The sequence below is a fragment of the Ahaetulla prasina genome, chromosome 1 (assembly GCF_028640845.1).
Source record: "Ahaetulla prasina isolate Xishuangbanna chromosome 1, ASM2864084v1, whole genome shotgun sequence".
NCBI classification, from domain to species: domain Eukaryota; kingdom Metazoa; phylum Chordata; class Lepidosauria; order Squamata; family Colubridae; genus Ahaetulla; species Ahaetulla prasina.
Genome location: NC_080539.1, coordinates 306,818,634 through 306,840,589, shown reverse-complemented (window position 1 = coordinate 306,840,589; position 21,956 = coordinate 306,818,634). Strand labels below are relative to the sequence as shown.

The window sequence follows — 21,956 nt, the reverse complement described above, 5'->3', positions numbered from 1 at the left end:
TCTTGCTCCATGTGCCCCAAAATAATAAGACCTCCTCGAAAATAAGGCCAAGTGCTTATTTAGGGGTTCAAAATATATATATAAGACAGGATCTTATTTTCAGGGAAACACGGTAGTCTCCAAAAATCATGCTAGAATAGGATATGCTTTCAAGAATAGTTGTTTTGAGGTGTTGACGAATGTTAGCCTGTCACAAAACTTGTGGCAAGTCACCTTTGACATGCGTACCTGTTGTGGCTCCAGCCCCCCCCCCCCCGGGCCGGCCCCCTGCCAGAAAGTGACTCAGAGAGTGAGAGGGAAGGGCCGTCGGGGCTCCCCTCTGCAGGGCCGGCCTCTCTGGCTCAGCTCCAGGAGCCAGAGGCAGGCCAGGTGGAGGAGGTGACGAGGCCTCTGTCTCCTGTACCTCCCCCCACCCAGGCAACGCTTTCAGACCCAGCTGTGGACAATCAGTCCTGGTTAGATCCCCCGTTTCGTAGACAAGAGAGGCAGGAACAACAGAAGAAGGGGTGGAGCAGACCTAGAAAGTGCTGAGTCACGGAGCCATACCCCACAGGGTATAAAAGCAGGAGGGGCTGCTCTACTACTTTGTGATGGACAAACCAAACTGACTGGAGAAAATTTGAGCTGAATTATTTGACTGAGCATTTGGCTTGGATTGCTGTTTATTCCTGACTTCCTGGTTGCTCAGGTAACGAGCTTCTGACACACCGGCATCAAGGAAGATAAAGAAAACCTTGGCAGACGCTCGCTGGTTTGCTGTCAGAGCTGATAGCTGCCGTGGACTAAATTGCCGGCTAATTGAATCAATTCACATGCCTCCCGGACTGAGGTGGGGGGACAGAACAGTACCATAGGTTCGCCATCACTGCTATAGACAAAATAGTTCTCTACATCATGGAACTGTAGTGTGACCTCATCTTTTATTTATGAACACTAATAAAAATGTATAACGTTTAGCCTTTTCCATTTGAACAAATCACTTGCAAGAATTTCTTCTACTAAGCTTCTGTAGGCAAGATCTGGATGGTCTCATTACTTCATACATGTTAGAATGCCTTCATATCCTTGACTGTATTTCATTAACAAGGTGATATGTCACATAGACAATATGACGAGACAGGGAAGATTTAACATGTTGATAATTATTTACTAAACTTATATCCTGCCTTTCCTCCAGAAGCCAGTATTTATTTAGCTCACAGTTGCTAAAACTCAGTCAGCTGGTAAGAGTTATATAGTACTGGCTTTTTTATTATTAGGAATTCAGGACTGTCTTAGTACAACCCTTGGTTGTAACTCTAGGACCGTGATGGCGAACCTATGGCACACGTGCCACATGGAGCCATATCTGTGGGCACACGAGCGTTGCCCTAGCTCATCTCCAGTGCGCATGTGCGTGCCCGACAGCTAATTTTCGGGGCCTACTGGAAATCAGGAAATGGGCTGTTTCCAGCCTCCAGAGGGCCTCCTGGGGCTGGGGAAGGCCATTTTCACCCTCCCCAGGCTCCTAGAAAGCCTCTGGAGGCTGGGGAGGATGAAAAACAGGCCTATTGGGCCCACCGGGCTATCGCTTGCCAAAAGTGTGGGGAACATGGGGGGGGGCGTGCGTGCATGCACAGGGATGTGGGGGGCATTGAATTTTGGGCAAGGGCACACGTATGCGCAATCCCCCCCCCCGCTTCCCCCATTTTTGGCACGCGACTGCGAAAAGGTTAGCCATCACTGCTCTAGGATACTGGATAGAGTTATATGATAACAAGATATGCTATTTGAAGAGGAGCATAGCGATTAATGTGCCTTGGACTTTACTAAAGTAATTTTAATATGCTATATAACTCAGCCTTCTCCAACCTAACACCTTCCAGATATTTTGGATTACGATTCTTAGAAATCTTAGCTGGCTGAGAATTTTAGCAGTTGTAATCCTGTGCATCTGGCAGATGTTGGATCATGCAAAACAACTACCAAATGAGGTAGTATTATCCAGATGAGCTTGTAGTTTTGCCAGTCAAATAAGAGCTCATTACTCACAACTCCTTTGTTACTTCAGCAGTTTCCTTTTAAGAATATTGCACAGGATTTGGTGGCTCTTTCTGTCAGGGTTTGCCTTCAATAAACTACCATTTGGATATTTCTTTGTCAGATTTCCTCAGATGTAGGATTTATTTTTAAAAAGGATAATTCTACTTTACCCTAAAAAATTAAATTGTATGTCTCTCTTTAATAGCCTAGTTATTATATTTGAGATCTTTTGTGAACAGGTAATTTATTCAGTTATTTTAGATGTTTCTGGCCTCAGAAAATAGGGCAGTGTAGAATATTTTACTTGAATGCATTCCTTTTGATTACAATACAGAATGTAGTTCTGTTAGTAACTATGACACTGAAGTGTGAGAGGAGATATTGTTAATATTGCTAAAACAAGCCTGTAACTGCTGCAGTACAAATTATTCCTACTAAATTCAGCTATACCTCTGACCCAAATTTAGAGCAAGAATATCTATACTCCAGTAGTGCGCAGGCTCAAGAGAGCTTCTTGTAAAGTTGAAAAGCTGGGCAGGCAGCTAAAATCTGCTAACTGGGGAAAAGCTTCTGCAAGAAGCTGCTAGTTGTTCGGTTAGAGGATAAATCATCAAATGTTTTTATAGCACAATATTAACCTAAGGCTTTGTTGTATATAAACATCTATACTGAAGCCCAGATTTAGGCAGCCTTCAAAATTCAGCTCATCTAAATTTTGAAAAGATGTTCTGTGATTAAAAGATGGCTGCCACAGTGAGGTTTACCTAGTTACAAAATGGCTGCTGTGGTCAAATTTTGAGAATTTATCTCCCCAATTTCTCTTTTTCCTAGTACAAGTGAAAAAAAGTCCTTTCAAAGATCAGAGCTGTAGCCTCTCTTCTTCCTCCTTCTCTTTCTTAATATTATCTTACCATACTTGTAGACTGCCAGACTTGTGAGATACTGGGCAGTGTAGAACAAAGCAGGAATAACACAAACACATTAGAACAACATAAGACATGCATACGAAGGAGGGATGTCTCCACAGTCAGTCAGTACAGTTAAAGTGTAATGAAATTAAAATGCTATAGCTGGTTTGTGGAAAGCATATATATGCTATTGCTAGAAGGTGGCTTGTTGCTTTTCTACAATCGGCATCACATTTATTAAGTTTATAATTACATTTGAGGTAGGGATGAGACCTATAGGCACCAAGCATCTTTTGGCACACTGGTACCATAGGCACTGTGTCTCTTACTCAAGTTCCACCCCAAGTATTATTAACAGAAAATTAGATTTGGGGCCTTTTCAAATAATCAATATACTGGGCAGCAGAAAATGGAATTATTCATCTTGCAATATATCCAAATGCAGTACATTTCTGCCAAGGAAATCTCATTCTTTGCTAGGTGAGGCAAAGCTCTTAGCATTGTGGTATAGGGAAAGATACAAGAATCTCAGAAAATGCTTCTGGATTATTGAAGTTGTGCAACTTACAGCTGTCTTTGAGTAAAAACAAATGGACTGGCTTAAACCCTGAGAGAGTGGTAGAAGAGGAATTAATAGTATAACATGCATAAATAATCATGATGATAATAATAGCAACAATGTAGTAATTATTAACAAGTGAATTTATTCGTCTCCAGGCATTTGTTCATTCGCACTTACAAAACAAAGGATTTTTTCCCCTAAAGGATGGATGGGGGAAGTTATTTCTTTGGTTATATAAATAACCAAAATCATAGCAGGATAAATCCTTTCTCACTCACATAAACATAGCATTGAATACTTGAAGATAGTGTGGTTCAAGGAAAACACCATGCATTTCTAGATACACAATAAACAGTGAGTGACTCCTTTAATACTTTAAAGGAATATGTAACATATTCAGACAGTCACTTTATTTAAACCCTAATAGCAAAAGACAGCATTTACTAATCCATAAGACTGATGTTAAATTCTTATCCGCAGAAGAAAGCAACCAGAAGATCGTGCTGGATGCTCTGTTTTACAAGATTCATAATCCTGAGTGTGAAAACATAAATATCAGTAACGTGATTGCTTAGAGTACCTTACTCTTCTGTTTTTCTACACTGGCAGCCATAGTGAGATTATTATTGTGATTCATTGTCTGCAAGGTCAGAAATTTAAGGGATCGAAATCTAATAATAAGCATCAGTAGTCCAAATAAGAAAATATTTTATTACATGGACATTTTCTTGAGTCATCTTCATTCTCTGATTCTAGGCCCAAATAAGCACTGCACACCAGAACAACTGCACACCAGAACAACTAGACACAAGAACAGCTTTTTCCCGAAGGCCATCACTCTGCTAAACAAATAATTCCCTCAACACTGTCAGACTATTTACTGAATCTGCACTACTATTAATCGTTTCATAGTTCCCATCACCAATCTCTTTCCACTTATGACTGTATGACTATAACTTGTTGCTGGCAATCCTTATGATTTATATTGATATATTGACCATCAATTGTGTTATAAATGTTGTACCTTGATGAACGTATCTTTTCTTTTATGTACACTGAGAGCATATGCAAGACAAATTCCTTGTGTGTCCAATCACACTTGGCCAATAAAAATTCTATTCTATTCTATTCTATTCTATTCTATTCTATTCTATTCTATTCTATTCTATTCTATTCTATAAGCTTAATAATAATTATGGCTGATGCAGACTTCTTAAACATTGCTTTTTTCTTGGGGGGTTTTTTCAGAAAAAAATTAAGGCTTTTTATTTTTCAGACTTTTTAAATATTTATTCCTCCTATTCTGCAGTTCTTTAAAAGTCCTTTACACAGCTGGATTTTCTTGCTTGGGTTTCCAATGGCTTAATGTTTCAAGAAAGACTGTGGAATGAGGAACAAAGTTCTTTATGGCTGTTATTTTAATTAGAATAAACTTTGCTTAGAAAAAAATGGTAAAAGGAATCAAAATTATGTAGAAAGAGAAAGTCATCTGGAAAGCAATTGTATTAGTCTCAGTTAAATCCTGTCATATTCACAGCCATTAAAACCACTAAATTAAAAGCTTTCAGTCTATTTTGGCAAGGAAGAACCATGGATGTAGGGTGGCATCGGTGATGCTATTCTGCTTTCTGCTGAACTAGATGAACAACTTTTAATGGATGTGGTTCTCAGATGGGGTTAGTAAATGCCACATGGTGTAAATTGCTTGCAACTGATGCTGGGTAAAGTCTGATAAATACTCCAGTGCATTTCTTCTTTCTCATTTAGGCACAATGTTTCGCAAGAAGAAAAAGAAGCGACCTGAAATCTCTGCTCCTCAGAATTTTGAGCATCGTGTTCACACATCATTTGATCCAAAGGAAGGGAAGTTTATTGGCTTGCCACCTCAATGGCAAAATATTTTGGACACTCTGAAACGTCCCAAACCTGTTGTAGACCCTTCAAGGATTACACGGGTACAGCTTCAGCCTATGAAGGTAAGAAGAAAATATTAGCACTCCCCAGAACACTTTCTAATCATCTAGTTCACGTATGTATCTTTCCTTGCCTCCAATTGAGGTATTCCATGGAGCTTAATAGGTTTTTTAATTTTTATTTATTTATTTATTTTATTTGTCACAACAGTATATATAAGCATAAGCAAGAAATAACTATACGATATATAATCATATATATAAGCATAAGTATGAAATAACTATATGAATTGGATACAATCAAAGGGAACATTAGGACAGGAACGGTAGACACGTTGATGCTCTTATGCACGCCCCTTACAGACCTCAGGAATGGGGTGAGGTCAGTAGTAGATAGTCTTTGGTTAAAGATTTGGGGATTTTGGGAAGAGACCACAGAGTCAAGTAGTGGATTCCAGGCATTAACAACTCTGTTACTGAAGTCATATTTTCTGCAATCAAAATTTGAGCAAATTTGTTCAAAATTTGAACAAAAATTTGTTTTTGTTGTTAGTTGCAAAGTCATGTCTGACCCATTGCGACCCCATGGACAACTTAATATGTTAGTATTCATGATAGGTGCAGACATGAATAAGAGTTGAAGAGTTGGTAAAAAATTGCTGGAGAGGCAAATCAAAACTTCATCAATCTTCAATATGATTCATTAAGTATATTGTTTGGGGAAGTTTCTGACAAATATTTTCCTGCGGTAGATCTCTTCATTAGTCTGTTACAGCAAACCTGGAAAGAGCTGTGTATTGCCTGCTAGCTAATACGTTGATTATATTAGTTTTTCCCATGTGGCATCTTTCAGGTATGTTGGGGCTGCAACTCCCCAGAATTGGTACTTTTGGCTAAATAATGGGAACCTTGAGAGCTGTAGTTTCAGTACATCAGCAGGTCGAATTATGGCATTGACTAGAATTCACTTCATCTCATGTCAAAGGAGCAGTCTAGTTTTAGTGTGGATTTATAAACTTAGTATATTATGCTTTTACTGGACATGTTTAAAAAGACTCAATTCATTTTCTTTTGCTGTGTAGAAAGAACAATAGAATCTACACATTCTGTGCATTCAGTATGGGTGGATATGCTTCTTCTAATTTCCTCTTCTCAGGATATTGGGAAAGGGGTGTATACCATAGGTCACCCAACCAGGCAGAGAAAAAAGGTAAACATTCTGGTATTCAGTAAAATAAGATGTGCAGGAAGCACACCACTGTAATAATGGGGTACCTTAACTACCCTGACATAAACTGAAAGACAAACTCGGAAGCAGTTGGGAGATCAAACAGGTTCCAGGGTCGTCTGGACTTAATCCTTACTAATAGGGATGAAATGATAAAAGGGGTGGAAGTCGTAGGAAATTTCAGGGACAGTGACCATATCATACTAGAATTCATCATAATGCAGACACAGATAACTGAACAAAGTCAGACTAGCGTTTTAGATTTTAAGAGTACTGATTTCAACAAAGTAAGAAACAGTTAGGAAGTATTCCATGGACAGAAAACCTAAAGGGAAAAACAACCCAAGATATTTGGGAAACTGAAAAATCAGATTTTAAAGCCTAATCAAACACAATACCACAGAAAAAGGGAAAAAGGAATCCCAGATGAAACCAGCATGATTGGATACAAAAGTCTCTACAAACTGAGGGACAAAAGTGATGAATGTAAAAAAATGGAAAGAGGAGTTCATAACTAGAGTACAATATCAGAAAATAGCCCAAATCTGCAAAAATTTAAGGAAAGCTAAGGCTTAGAATGATGTAAGACTTGCAAGAAATGCAAAAATAACAAAAAAGTTTCTTTTGATATGTAAGGAATAAGAAGAAAGTCAAGGAAATCATAGGCCCACTGATAGGAGAAGATGGGAAAACTGTGACAGGCAGAATTGCTTAATTTTTTTCTTTGCATCTTTCTTCATACAAAAGGAAAAAAATGTCCAACCTATCAAAAGTACCACCATGGGAGTCAGATCAGGAAAACAGGCCAAAAAAGGAAAAAACTAGTAAGAAAATACCTTTTCACTTGATGAGTTCAAATTGCCAGGACCAGATGGTTTACATCCCAGGATTCTGAAGGAGCTGGTAGATGTGATCTTGGAACCACTGAACAAAATCTTTCAGAATACCTGGAGGGTAGGGGGAAGTACCAGAGGACTGAAAAAGAGCTAATGTGATTCCAAATTCTCCCCCAAAAAGGAATAAAATGGAACTAGGAAACTGCAGAACAATCAATGTGTCATCAGTACCTGGGAAAATCCTAGAAAAGATAAGGAAGCAATGGATTTGTAAGCACCTAGAAACAAACAAGGCAATTAATAGAAGCCATTATGGGTTTGCTATAAACAAATTGTGCTAAATAAACCTTATCACTTTCTTTGATAAAGCAATTAACTTAGTGGATCAAGGATATGATAGCAGAAGGTAGATCAAGCATCCAATGTTGTAGATATAGTATATGTGGACTTCAATAATGCGTTTGACACAGTAGACCACAGCTTACTTCTTGGTAGAATAGAACAATGTGGTATAAACAATACAACCACCAGATGGATTCATAATTGGCTGACCAATCACATTCAGCATGTAGCCCTACATTGAAAGAAACATTCAGTGTGGTTCCTCAAGAAGAGGGAATCAAACTATTCTCCAAAGCACCTGAGGGTAGAACAAGAAGCAATGGGTGGAAACTAATCAAGGAGAGAAGCAACTTAGAACTAAGGAGAAATTTCCTGACAGTTAGAACAATCAATAAGTGGAACAACTTGCCTGCAGAAGTTGTGAATGCTCCAACACTGGAAATTTTTAAGAAAATGTTGGATAGCCATTTGTCTGAAATGGTGTAGGGTTTCCTGCCTCAGCAGGGGGTTGGACTAGAAGACCTCCAAGATCCCTTCCAACTCTGTTATTATGTTATGTTATGTTTCAGTGTTCTTCAACATTTTTATATATGATCTAGATGAGGGAATAGAACGAGAGCTTATCAAATTTGCAGACAACACCAACTGCTAATATTTTGGAAGGCAGACTCAAGATTCAGAAGAATCTTGACAGATTAGAGAAATGGCCCTATCCTATAAAATCCAGTTCAGTGCTGCAAAATGTAAGATACACTGTACACTTAAACAGGGAAAACCAAATGCACAGTTATAGAGTAGGCAGTAACTGGATCAACAATAGTAAGCATGAGAGGGATCTAGATATCCTAGTCCACTATTACTTAAGTATGAAGCAGCAATGTACTGCAGCTGCAAAAAAAGTCAGCACAGCCCTAAGCTGCATCAATAGAGGGATAGCATTAAGATCAAGAAAAGTGGTAGTATCACTCTATAATACTCTTGTTGAGGCCACACTTGGAATATCACATGCAGTCTGGTCTCCACGAAAAAGGATGCTGAAATCCTACCTAGAAAGAGTACAGTGAAGAACAATACTATCTTCCAGTATTGAGGGCAATCACAGAAATGAGGGAGTTGACTTATTCTCCAAAGCAACTGAGTGCAGAACAAGAAGCAATGGGTGGAAGTTCGTTAAAGAGCAATCCGACCTGGAACTAAAGAGAAATTTCATGACAGTGAGAATGATTAATCAATGAAACAGTCTGCCTTCGTTGCTGGAGGTTTTCAAGAAAAGATTGGACATTCATTTGCTCAGAAAGTTATAAGGATTCCTATCTTGGTCAGGAGATTGGACTAGAAGACCTCCAAGGTCCCTTCCAGCACTATGATTCTATGTGTATGTGAGATAAATATTGATGGCTATACTGGCCTTCGCTCTATTTTTTTGCTGAAATACTTGAGATTACCCTTTCCCTTGTACAGGTAGTCCTCAACTTACAACCATAACTGAGCCCAAAATTTATGTTGCTAAGAAAGAAATTTGTTAACTGAGTTTTGTCCCAGTTTACGACTTTTCTTGCCTTATTTGTTAAGCGAATCATTGCAGTTGTTAAATAAGTAACACGGTTACGTGAATCTGGTTTCTTCATTGACTTTGCTTGTCAGAAGGTGATCACATGACCCTGGGACACTACAACCATCATAAATGTGAGTCAATTGTCAAGCCTCCAAATGTAAATCACATGACCATGGGGATGCTGCAATGGTCATAAGTGTGAAAAATGGTCATGTCCCTTTTTTCAGTGCCATTCGAAAGGCCGCTAAGTAAACTGTTGTAAGTCGAGGACTACCTGTATCTTGCCTGGTTGCTATATTTTATCCAGCATGTGTAATTTTGTATTATATTGTACATTTAGACTGATTTTATATGTTTCTATGATTTTTTTTCCCCATGACTGCAAACCATTTAGAGTCTATGATTAGGACAGCAACATATATTTGAGAAAGAAAGTAAACGTGCAGGCAGGCTATATATGATGATTGTATCCATTCACTATGTAATAGCCATCAGGAATAGGGCTATTCTTCCCTTCTTTTGAAGGGGATTTCATGACCAGGATGTTGACATTGGAAAGTCCCTGCCATCTTAAGCTTAAGCCATCTAAAATGTCCTTTAGTTGCATTCCCAAAAATTTTGGAGAAGTTTATTTTCTAAATTTGTAAGATTTTTTCAGAATGATTTCCATTCTTATGTAGTCTGTTATATCTCGATTATTTAGATATTTATCTGGTTTATACATTGTTTTTAATCATACTTCATTGACTAAGTCACCGTTAAATCAGATTCAAGCCATAAGCCATGAGTTTACAAATAAGTAGAGTGAGTTTTGCACAAATCCTAAATTATTATGCAGTTTGCTTGGTCATAGCTTACCTCAGGATATGAATAGTAATCCTATCCATTTTCTCAATCCATGGAGGAGAAAAATGTATAAAGCAATCTAAGATGTATATTCAGATTTGTTCTTTTTTGTTAATGTAAACATTGTCACTAGAAAAGATTATGGCTTTGAATAAAATGGAAGTGATAAAGTAATCCCTGAAAAGGGGACTCCTTGTGTCATCCATTCTTCTTTCCACAGTGAGAAGCCTAATCCTTTTGCTTGTATCAGTCTTGTAAACCATAAAGTGGTTGACAGACCAAATCACATTGTTGCCAGTAAGATAATAGCTAAACATAGATGCATGTTTACACATAGACTGTGATGATGCCATTACCATCAGACTGAAGAGAGAAGACCTAATATTTGTTCCTAAGACTTGCTTGTAGTTATCTGCTGCCTGTTTTCCAGTTGTCCAGAGGTGGGGGGGGGAGGGAGGAAGTAGGGAGGGAGAGAATAAGAGAGAGAGAGAGAGAGAAAGTTAGTTTGATTTTAGGTTTGGACTTGTTTCACAAATGTCATATATAACAGAACAGGACATCTTTGAAGCAGCAGTATCTCCAAATTATTTCTAAACAATAAGCTAGATGCTGGTATTTAGAAGATTGTTTAATGAGTGACAGTTCCTTCTCTCTGGCATTTCAGAAAAGACTAATAAACTAATCTGTGGGAGTAAATGTCCTCCATTATGGATTTTAATAATCGCAGATTGCCAGAGATCCCTCTCTATGGAGAATGCATGAATTTATATATACAAAAGTGAAATTGACAATAGTTAGATTTCCATATTCTAATATTTACATAAATTGTGCATGGAGAGCTGGTAATTTTCTATGATAACACCTAGTTGAAAGATTTCTTAAATTGAATTTAGACCACCATTTCGACCATTGGTTGGTGGTGTTTTTGTTTGTTTTTAACCTAAGGTAGCAATATAGATCACGGGTTTGGGTTTTTTTGCTAGGATGCCGTAATTTACTGGTGGATTGTGAAAACCTGATGAGTTATACATGGCACAATTCTGATATTGGATTAGTTAACTGTAGCATTAAGAGAATGTGTGAATGTGCTATCACATATCAGACATTGTGTTTCCAATCACCAGGCCATCTTTCTATGCTTCCTAATCAAGGCATTTCATATGCTTAAATGAGCATTATTAAGTAATAGCGCTAGCACTTAGCCTTATATACTGCTTCACAGTGCTTTACAGCCTTCTCTAAGATTTAGTCAGCATATTGCCCCCAACAATCTGGGTCCTCATTTTACCCACTTCAGAAGGATGGAAGGCTGAGCCTGATGAGATTTGAACTGCCAAATTTCAGGCACCCGGCAGTCAGCTGAAGTAGCCTGTAGTATTGCACTCTAACCACTGCGCCACCAAGGCTCTCAAGAAACTGGTTGGATTCAAATACTGTGTTAAGTCATAATGTGGTTTGTTTTGTTTATTTTACTGTAATATGTGACTTCAGCTGTATTGTTTTTGATTAATTTTATGCTGAACAAAGTTCCTATTGTGTGTTCAAATTAGCATGATATGTAAATCCAAGCATTGAGAGTTTTGTTGAAAGACCTTATTTAGTTATTAATTTGATTTATATCTCATTTTTACATATGATTATAAATCATAATATAAATATTTTGTATAACTCCAAGTGGTATACATAATGCTCACATTTCCTGTTTTTCCCACAATCTCAGTAGGGCTGAGAAAGAATGACTTTCACCCAGTCATTCATTCCACAAAAAGACTAGAACCCATGTCTCTATATTTCTTGTGAGAGAATAAACTGGAAGACATTATTCTTAAGTAACTAATGAAGTCCAGTACGTACAGGAAAAATACTGAACTACAGTATATAATTAAGCATTAGCAAGCAACACATAGATGAGAGAGATCTGAGTAACAAAAGTCTATGCAGTCACCTTCAAAGTTCTAATTCAAAGTTACTTTGATTTTTGGAAAATAAATTAGGAAAACCATTTTAAAATTAAATGAAAATTATCCCTTATAGGTAGTCCTCATTTAGCAATCTTTTTTCATTATGACCGTGATGAAAAGTAACTTTACACCAATCCTCACATTTTCAATTTTCACAGTTCTGTAAAGCAAAGGAAAGCTGAAATAAGATTTATTTATTTATTTTATTTATTTATTTGATTTTTTGATTTTTATACCGCCCTTCTCCCGAAGGACTCAGGGCGGTGTACAGGCAGAATAAAACGAACAATACAAAATACAATTAAAACAGAATTTAAAAAACTTATTTAAATTGGCCTGAAAATTTAAAAAATTTACCATACGCTAAAACCCCATTTAAAATTAATAAAAATTTAAACATTTAAAATTCAATTTAAGCCAGCCCCGCGCGGATGAAAAGATATGTCTTCAGTTCGCGGCGGAAAGTCCGAAGGTCAGGTATTTGGCGTAAACCTGGGGGAAGCTCGTTCCAGAGTGTGGGAGCCCCCACAGAGAAGGCCCTTCCCCTGGGGGCCGCCAGCCGACATTGTTTGGCGGACGGCACCCTGAGAAGTCCCTCTCTGTGAGAGCGTACGGGTCGGTGGGAGGCATGTGGTAACAGCAGGCGGTCCCGTAAGTACCCAGGCCCTAAGCCATGGAGCGCTTTAAAGGTCGTAACCAACACCTTAAAGTGCACTCGAAAGGCCACAGGTAGCCAGTGCAGTCTGCGCAGGAGCGGTGTTACGTGGGAGCTACGCGTAGCTCCCTCTATCACCCGCGCAGCCGCATTCTGGACTAACTGAAGCCTCCGAGTGCACTTCAGGGGGAGCCCCATGTAGAGAGCATTACAATAATCCAAGCGAGAGGTAACGAGCGCATGAGTGACTGTGCACAAGGCATCCCGATCAAGGAAGGGGCGCAACTGCCGAACCAGGCGGACCTGGTGGAAGGCCCTCCTGGAGACGGCCGTCAAATGATCTTCAAGCGACAGCCGATCATCCAGGAGGACACCCAAGTTGCGCACCCTATCCTTTGGGGCCAATAACTCGCCTCCAACAGTCAACTGCGGCTGCAGTTGACTGAATCGGGATGCCGGCATCCACAGCCACTCCGTCTTGGAGGGATTAAGCTTGAGCCTGTTTCTCCCCATCCAGACCCGTACGGCTTCCAAACACCGGGACAGCACTTCGACAACTTCATTGGGGTGGCCTGGGGTGGAAAAGTACAGCTGGGTGTCATCAGCGTACTGTTGGTATCTCACCCCGAAGCCACTGATGATCTCACCCAACGGCTTCATGTAGATGTTGAACAGCAGGGGCGAGAGAATCGACCCCTGCGGGACCCCACAAGTGAGGCCCCTCGCGGCCGACCTCTGCCCCCCTGTCAACACCGTCTGCGACCGGTCGGAGAGATAGGAGGAGAACCACCGATGCACGGTGCCTCCCACTCCCAATCCCCCCAACCGGCGCAGCAGGATACCATGGTCGATGGTATCAAAAGCCGCTGAGAGGTCTAATAGGACCAGGGCAGAGGAGTACCCCCTGTCCCTGTCCCGCCAGAGATCATCCACCAATGCGACCAAAGCTGTCTCCGTGCTGTATCCAGGTCGAAAGCCGGACTGGAACGGGTCTAGATAGACGGCTTCATCCAGGTATTGGGGTAGCTGTCGCGCCACAGCACTCTCTACAACCTTTGCAATGAAGCGAAGGTTGGAGACTGGACGATAGTTACCCAAAATAGCTGGGTCCAGGGAGGGCTTCTTGAGGAGGGGTCTCACCACCGCCTCTTTCAAGACGGCAGGGAAAACCCCTTCCAACAAGGAAGCGTTGATAATCCTCTGGAGCCAGCCTCATGTCACCTCCTGAGTGGCCAGTACCAGCCAGGAAGGACACGGGTCCAGTAAACAGGTCGTGGCGTGAAGCCTCCCCAACAACCTGTCCACGTCCTCGGGAGCCACAGGGTCAAAATCATCCCAAACCGGCTCAACAAGACGTGTCTCCTCTCCCTCGCTTAGATCATCCCAATTTCGGTCCAGACCGTCCCGGAGCTGAGCGATTTTATCGTATAGATAACCACTAAACTCCTCGGCTCGTCCCTGCAAAGGGTCGTCCCGCACCTCCTGATGAAGGAGGGAGCGGGCCACCCGAAACAGGGCGGCCGGGCGGTTATCTGCCGACGCAATGAGGGTGGAGGCGTAAGAATGCCTCGCCTCCCCCATTGCCACTAGGTAGGTCCTAGAGTAGGACCTAACTAGTGTCCGATCAGCCTCAGAGCGACTGGACCTCCAAGTGCTCTCTAGGCGTCTTCTCCGGCGTTTCATCTCCCTCAGCCCCTCGGAGAACCAAGGTGCTGGACGAGATCTACGCCGGGTCAGAGGCCGCAAAGGCACGACACGGTCCAAGGCCCCAGCCGCGGCCTGTTCCCAGGCCACGACTAGTTCCTCAGTCGTGCCGTGGGCCAGATCCTCAGGAAATGGCCCAAGCTCCGTCAGGAACCTCTCTGGGTCCATCAGGCGCCTGGGACGGAACCAACGTATAGGTTCCGTCTCCCTGCAATGGTGTGTGGCGGTTCGGAAGTCTAGGCGAAGGAGAAAATGATCGGACCATGACATTGGTTCTGTTACTAAATCATCTAATTCCAGATCATTTAACCACTGTCCAGAGATATAAATCAGATCCAGCGTGCCGCCCCCCAAGTGCGTAGGGCCATCGTTTACTCGAATCAAGTCCAAGGCCGTCATGGAAGCCTGGAAGTCCCGAGCTGCCGTCGATAACAAGCCAGCTGATGGAAGGTTGAAATCCCCCATGACTACAAGTCTGGGGGTTTCAACCGCCACAGCGGCAAGTACCTCCAACAGCTCAGGCAGGGCTATGGTCACGCAGCAAGGAGCCAGGTACGCGATCAACAAGCCCAACTGATTCCTATGGCCCCACCGCACATAGAGGGATTCACAGCCGGCAATCTGAGGAACAGTGGCCTCCCTCGGCTCTAGATCTTCCTTAATAACAACCGCCACCCGCCACCCCTACCTTGGGCCCTCGGCTGATGAAATGCTCGGAAACCTGGAGGGCACAGCTCAACAAGGGGAACCCCCCCCCCCTCTGGACCCAACCAGATCTCCGTAATGCCCATCAGGTCCGCGGACTCCCCCTGAATAAGGTCGCAAATCAGGGGAGCTTTATTAGCCACGGACCGGGCATTACACAACATCAGCCGAAGATCCAAGCTCTGAGGATCATGGCCGCCCGAGGAACGGGTAGGGACTGGGGGGCCGGAGCACGTGATCGCTTTCAGACATCGAACACGTGCTCCCAGCTCGACACGCCTCCTCCGCCATATCTGCCTCTCCCACTTACCGTACAGATCGAACATCCTCTAATCCTGGAACTGAGCCTCCCCTGCCTTCAGACCAGATGAAGTAGTGCCGAACAAGCACAGGGCTGGATCCTCTCCGACGGGTTCTCTCCCCACCCGTCAATCCTCCCCCACCCTCCCTTAAAATTCCCCTTAAAAAATCTATTAAAACAATTAATTAAAAAACCCCTGAGTCTCCTATTTTTGGCATGCCATCTCTCGGGGTTCCAAAACCCGTCCTCAAGATGGGCCCTCGATAGTGTGGAGGGCCAATCCCGCGAGAGAGGGGAATCTCGCAGGGCAAGAAGGTCAGCCGCTGTAAATGTCCGCATGATAAGAGTCCGGCAAGCAGACCCATCCTGGACCTGTCACGATGGAAATTGACACACCAGTAGTTCCGGGTGAAAGAGATATAGTTCTTAGGCGGTAGATGAAAAACCACCATGAGTAAGTCAGAGCACCAACCCCTCCTATCCCGAGGGGTGGACTATGGACGAAGAAACGGGGGAAAAGGATAAAGTCCTACAATAGTCCAGCTAGGATTGTCCAGGACCAGCCTCAGTTCACCCCACTGGGGCCAAAGATCTTCAAAAGGTCCCCTTGCAGCCGGCCCTTAGGCGTCCTCTAAGATGATGAAAAGGCGCCCACATGGCCCGTGATCGTCCTTCAAGTTGACAAAGAGGACGAGCACGTGCCTAATGACCAGCCGCTCCACCGACGAGACGCCTCTCTCCCAAAAGCTTAGAAAGATTATAAGCACAGACACAGTTTTACTTAGTGACTGTGTTGCTTAGTGAGTTGCTAGTTCCAATTGTCACTAAATGACTATTTGCGTTTCGAATTATCCGTATGTGGATACAGTTCCTAAATGAATCCAGCATCTAAATGAACATATTCATACATTCAATAAAGCATGGTGAATGTTCTGGAGATGAAAATAAGAACAGAACACGTTTTAGAAGGTTCAAATATTTACTCTATTTAAGTCATGACAGATATTATCTTCTAAGATGGACTGTGATTTACAGCAGCTTTTCAGACTCCTTGCAAAGGTTGGTATACCACCCTATCACAAGATTCTAGTATATATGGTAGCAGTGTACAATAAAAGCATACAGGTAGTCCTTGCTTAACAAGTGTTCAAAGTTACAATAGCCTTGGAGAAGTTATTTTATGGCCTGTAAAGCACTTCCAGCTGTTGTAAAATGATGTGCTGTGCCAATCTCCAACCTCAAAGACATATGACTGCATTTCTGACACTTGGCAACTAGCTCCCATTTACAACTGTTGCAGTATCTCACAATCATTTGACTGCAGTTTGCCACATTTTTTGCTGTTTTAAAGTGATGTAGCGGACGGCGTTGTTATACTGAGCCTCCCTTTGGAAAAATAATATTAATAGATTCCTAAGCTTCTGATTTCCTATGTAAATGAGTTGGCTGAGTTGTAAGACAGGTAATGTATAGTAGAGATAGGTGTCTGGGCAGGAAAATGCAACTATTGTGTTCCAAACTATCTTTGCATAGTTAAAATAATTTTATAAACTTATAACTTTTTTCCAGTGAAAATTAATTCTAATAATTTTTATTTATTATTGAATGTGTATATCTTTGTGTTTATCCACACCAATAAGTCTGATAGATTGTGACTTTAGAATTTGAGTTATCATTATAATAGATGTAAAAAAAGAACATTTATTTACTTTTACCTTTCAACATATTATTCAGTAAAACAACAGTAGGCAGTAAAAATAGATTGTGTATCAAATCATATATTGATTCATAGTGTGTATATTTGCTATTGACTAAACTACATATTTTTCTTTTCTTGCATGTGGTTGTGTGAACTGGACCTTAGTAATTGCTTCAAAGTAGAAATTAAAAACAATGGCAGGCTACACAAATGTATTATAAATCTGCTCTATTTGGAGGTTTAGCCTCACTTTTGGATAGACTCTGTATCACTTGATTTGTTAGTAGCACCATACCATTTTTAAGTTGTTGAGCACTGTGCGGTAAATACAAGTGTGATTCTCTCCTTGGATCTGCATTTTCAGAGTGAACTAGGGATAGTTCACTAATTACGTACAGTATGTAGAAATATATGTAAATTTGTCCCAGATTTAGATATTCCCTTTCTTAATGAATGAGCAGATGACATTAACTTTCCTCAATTAATCAATTAATTAATTGTTTTGTGGTAGACGGTTGTGCGAGCCAGCACATTTGAAGTGGAAGGATATATCTCTGGAATACTCAATGACATCCAGAAGCTCTCCCTCATCAGTTCTAACACCCTGAGGGGTAAGAGCCCTACTAGCAGGAGAAGAGCCCAGTCGCTAGGACTTCTAGGAGAAGATGAACCAACTGACATATATCTACACTGCGCTGAACCAGACTGGGCAGACAAATATGGAAACTACCTCAACTGTAATGGTGGAAATAAATCGTCTAGAAGGCAGACCTTATGGCCTGATTACAAGCCCATGTTGGACGGGCAGGCTCATTCCAATAACCTAGTCATGAAAGCTCAATCTCTTGACCCTTCAGAGTTCCAAGGGGCAAATAGCCACTTTGCCCCACTCTCATCAGGTTTTCAGCACCAGCAATACATCCCTGTTCCTGAAATAAACAGAGAAAATGCTGTAGCAAGAAGAAACTCCGAAGAGAACTATGGTCAGCACTGCCACGGGAGCCAAGCTAATTTGAGGCCACCTGGAGAAGGTAGTCCTGGCTCTAAATCAAGGGAAAACAGTTTGAAGCGGAGGCTGTTGCGAACTGTGTTCCCGTCATCCAACCCTTCAAATAAGATTGGAAACAACCCACAGATAAAGGTATGTGTGCTTGGTTCCCTAGAAGGTATTACACTAGTACCTTTCTTGCCTGAGAGCTTCCAAGTTCCAATTCTCAAAGCAAATATTGCTTTGAGAATCTTCTTAAAAACTCATCTTTTTACAACTTGCAAATCATTTCAGGAGGTTTATACTTATATGATGAAGATAGCCTTAAATATATGCTAATGTTAAAGTTTCAACACATATTACCACATGCACAGGGTATGTATATGTATTTTTTTCAATTGCAAGCTATCTTAGAAACCTATTTCTGCTCTCACAAAAACTTTGCCTGTGAATATCATTGTTTATTTGAACATACATTTCTTACCTTTATATAAGAATTAAATGAAACATTAATAAATAAATAAAACATTACTCTAGAAAATTGGGGAGAGGCATTAGCAGGGACAGAGAAATGGCCCGAAAGGAAGAAAAAATAATGCAATTCCACATCAGCCACTTTATTCCTTCATGCAAACTCATAACCCTCTGAAGATGATTCTGGCTGGAAAAATATAAATTTCTATGTATATTGTTTCTTGGACTTTCTTGGGTCTCACATTACTTTTATCTTCTCTGCTATGTGTTTTTATTTTTTCCAAACTGCCTTCCAAAAAATTAAATCCTCTAGTAATAATTTTGTTTCTTCTTTTGAGTAAATCAACCTGAGTCCATCTTAAGCCTATTTGTTTTACAAAATATTTCAATAACTATTTTTATTGGCATCATTGATACCAGATTCATTTTTAAAGTGGCAATTTAGTAACTATTGATTGCATAATTATAGTGTCTAGGGCCAAACTATCCAATCTGTTGAGTTGTGCATTTAGTATGTTTGAAGCAGAAATAACCAGCACTGGAAGCATGTTGAGACTAGTACTACAGAGCAAAAGGGGAAAGATTAAGTCTTTTCACCAGTGCTAAGTTCCAAATGAAAATGTGGTCAGGCATTGCTATGTGCATCATGAGGGAACTCCCTTTGGTGCTCGTCAGACTTGAATGATTTCTTTTGCCTTGAAAGTGGCACCTTTTCAGAAAATAGCTCTGAACCTGGCAGGACTAGATCTACTATTTGGCAGAAAGAAAATTTTGGATGCCATTCAAGGTTAGCAATTGTTAAGTTAACTTCTAGCTACATTCCCCCATTCCCGGCCAGACATGAAGAGAGACAAATGCTTGCAGAATTTTTTTCTCCAATGTACCAAAATAAATAGGTAGCGAAATAACATACTGTACCCAAACTGAGAAAATGGAATAATAAATGGTCTATATAGCTAGATTTAATAGTATGTTAAAGGATTGAGTTAGTTTTGTATTAACATTATTTTCTGATTTAATTATCACTGTTGTATTTTTGGTGATATCTTCTCATATCCCCAGTTGTAATATTTACCAATAATACATATACATACATATGCATATATATACATATACATATGCGCATGCACACACAGAGAGACATACTTGGCCTTGGACATATCTTATCCATCTGTGAGAAGGAAACTGAAGAGAATATGTACAGATTCCTGCTGACTCAGAACATATTCATAAATAAAAGAATGATGTGGTAGGAGAGCCCAATAACAGCAACATTATGAACTGTGAGCAAGAGAGGCCATAGATCATCTACTGAACCTAGAATGCCTAGCAGTGTGGTTTTTTTAATCTGGTCTTTGCTGACAATTCATTTTGCATCTGTCATTTTGATAGAGTCAGCTTTCATTTGTGATCTAGACCTGCTTTCCCATGATTTCATATCATTGCAATCTCATGTTGTGCTATAAACATATTTAAAATGAAAAGATAGCATAGTTAGTTTAAGTTAAATGATGTAGAAATAAATGAAAATATGGGTATGTTTATTTGCTTTTAAAAAAAATGTCACATAAACAATGTGCTAAATTTAGAGTGTACAAGTTACAAAAGTGGACTCTGAGCCTTTTCAGGTGCCCTAGAATACATAAAACAAAGCTGGTGATTTGAACACACCTTGCTATCAGGAACATGTCTCAGCTGGACTGAAAAGGTATTGTAGACAGAAATGAGGGAAGTACATTTCATCAACTAGTACTGGTAATTTTGTGTGCTGACAGTTCTCTCTTTCTGCATTCACTCATAATGTACAATGATTGCAATATATACTTTCATATATGTATACCCATAGGAGTCAAAACAAAAAAATGCATATAAAGGATGCTATGCAAGTTAATTAACTATATTTGCTTGCAGTATAAATATTACTAGGCCCAAATAAGGAGAATCATTTTTGTCACCTTATATACTTAAATACACATCATTGTTTTTCATCTAATTAAAATAGAATTGTAGAAAACATGATTTAAATCAGCATCTATTGGTTCCATCACTGGTCACCTAAGATCTGCTTTCTGACATAGATACTTAAGAATTATTGTCAGTATTGCATGGCTGTGCTATAGGTAAGGCTAAATATTACAGGAAAATTAGTATTGTATTATGATAAGAACTTTTAACCTAGCTCAGAGATACCATAAAATATTAAGATTGTTATCAATTTTATTAGACAAAATCAGGAAATCAACTCAACAGGAAAGCTAAAACTACTTTTACTGATATCAGCTATAATAACAGAATCTTGCAAGTCTGATTATGATGTACCTTCTCCTTACAGTTTAGTGAATTAAGGAGGCATCTATCTGACCTGTTTTCAAATGTCATTTTCTTCTCTTTTGCCTAGGTAACAGTCCTTGCATATTTTCTTCAAGGTTGTCTTCTGTACTCTGTAGAGGTGGAAAGATTCTTAAAGATAATTTAGTCCACTTTTCTGACAATATAAGAATTCACTACTATAGCAGGCCTTGTTGAATCCTTTTTCCACTCACCATAGCCATTAAATTAATTGGGTGATCTTCAAATACCTTGTTTATTAAACTTGACTTATTGTGATGATAAAAACATGTAATTCCATTGCATTCTTTGAGGAGAAAAATCTGATAGGGATTTGCGTAGTAAGGTAGCAATGATTACCAGTGGCTAATAATAAATCTCAATAGTAATTCCATGGCGATATGATAATCTTTTAGATACCATAAATTCATTTAAAAGAATAAAACTTTTTCTAAAAAATTTTCTACAATTTTGTCAGTTTTTATATTAGCCATGCATTTATATTCCAAAGGGCATAATAGATATTTTCTAAATCAGGCATGTCCAAACTTTTGGTTTTCCTAAGCTGCATTGAGTGAAGAGGAATTGTCTTGGGCTTCATATAAAATATATGATAAAATATATAGATAACAAACTTCCTTTATTTTTCAATATTTTTATTATGATGTTCTGGGGCCACATTACTAGCTGTCCAGTGCTGCATGTGGTCCACAGGCCATGGGTTGGACATGATCTGTTCCAAATTCTTCAAAAAAGAAATCAGATTCCTTTTGAATTAAGCCTGTACCAACATAATGCCAACACCAATTCTATAAAATGACTTGCACTGAGTATTTTCTCAGGATAGCACTGCTATAATGACAAGTGAACATATCCAGGTTGTTATATTTTCTCTCACATCAATCTTTTATTGTAGCTAAAGTTAGATT

The 21,956-nt window shown here is 40.0% G+C and overlaps 1 protein-coding gene across 8 annotated transcripts in view; it reads left to right on the top strand.

The window, feature by feature from the left end:
- Positions 1 to 21,956, top strand: part of PAK6 (p21 (RAC1) activated kinase 6) — a 66,689-nt gene that overhangs the window by 28,914 nt on the left and 15,819 nt on the right. For all 8 annotated transcript variants that reach the window (XM_058162118.1, XM_058162115.1, XM_058162111.1 and 5 more), the window contains 2 exons: positions 5,260 to 5,468; positions 17,749 to 18,378. In XM_058162118.1, coding sequence (XP_058018101.1) covers positions 5,265 to 5,468; positions 17,749 to 18,378 — 834 coding nt within the window. In that variant the 5' untranslated portion in view covers positions 5,260 to 5,264. The remainder of the gene's footprint in view (positions 1 to 5,259; positions 5,469 to 17,748; positions 18,379 to 21,956) is intronic.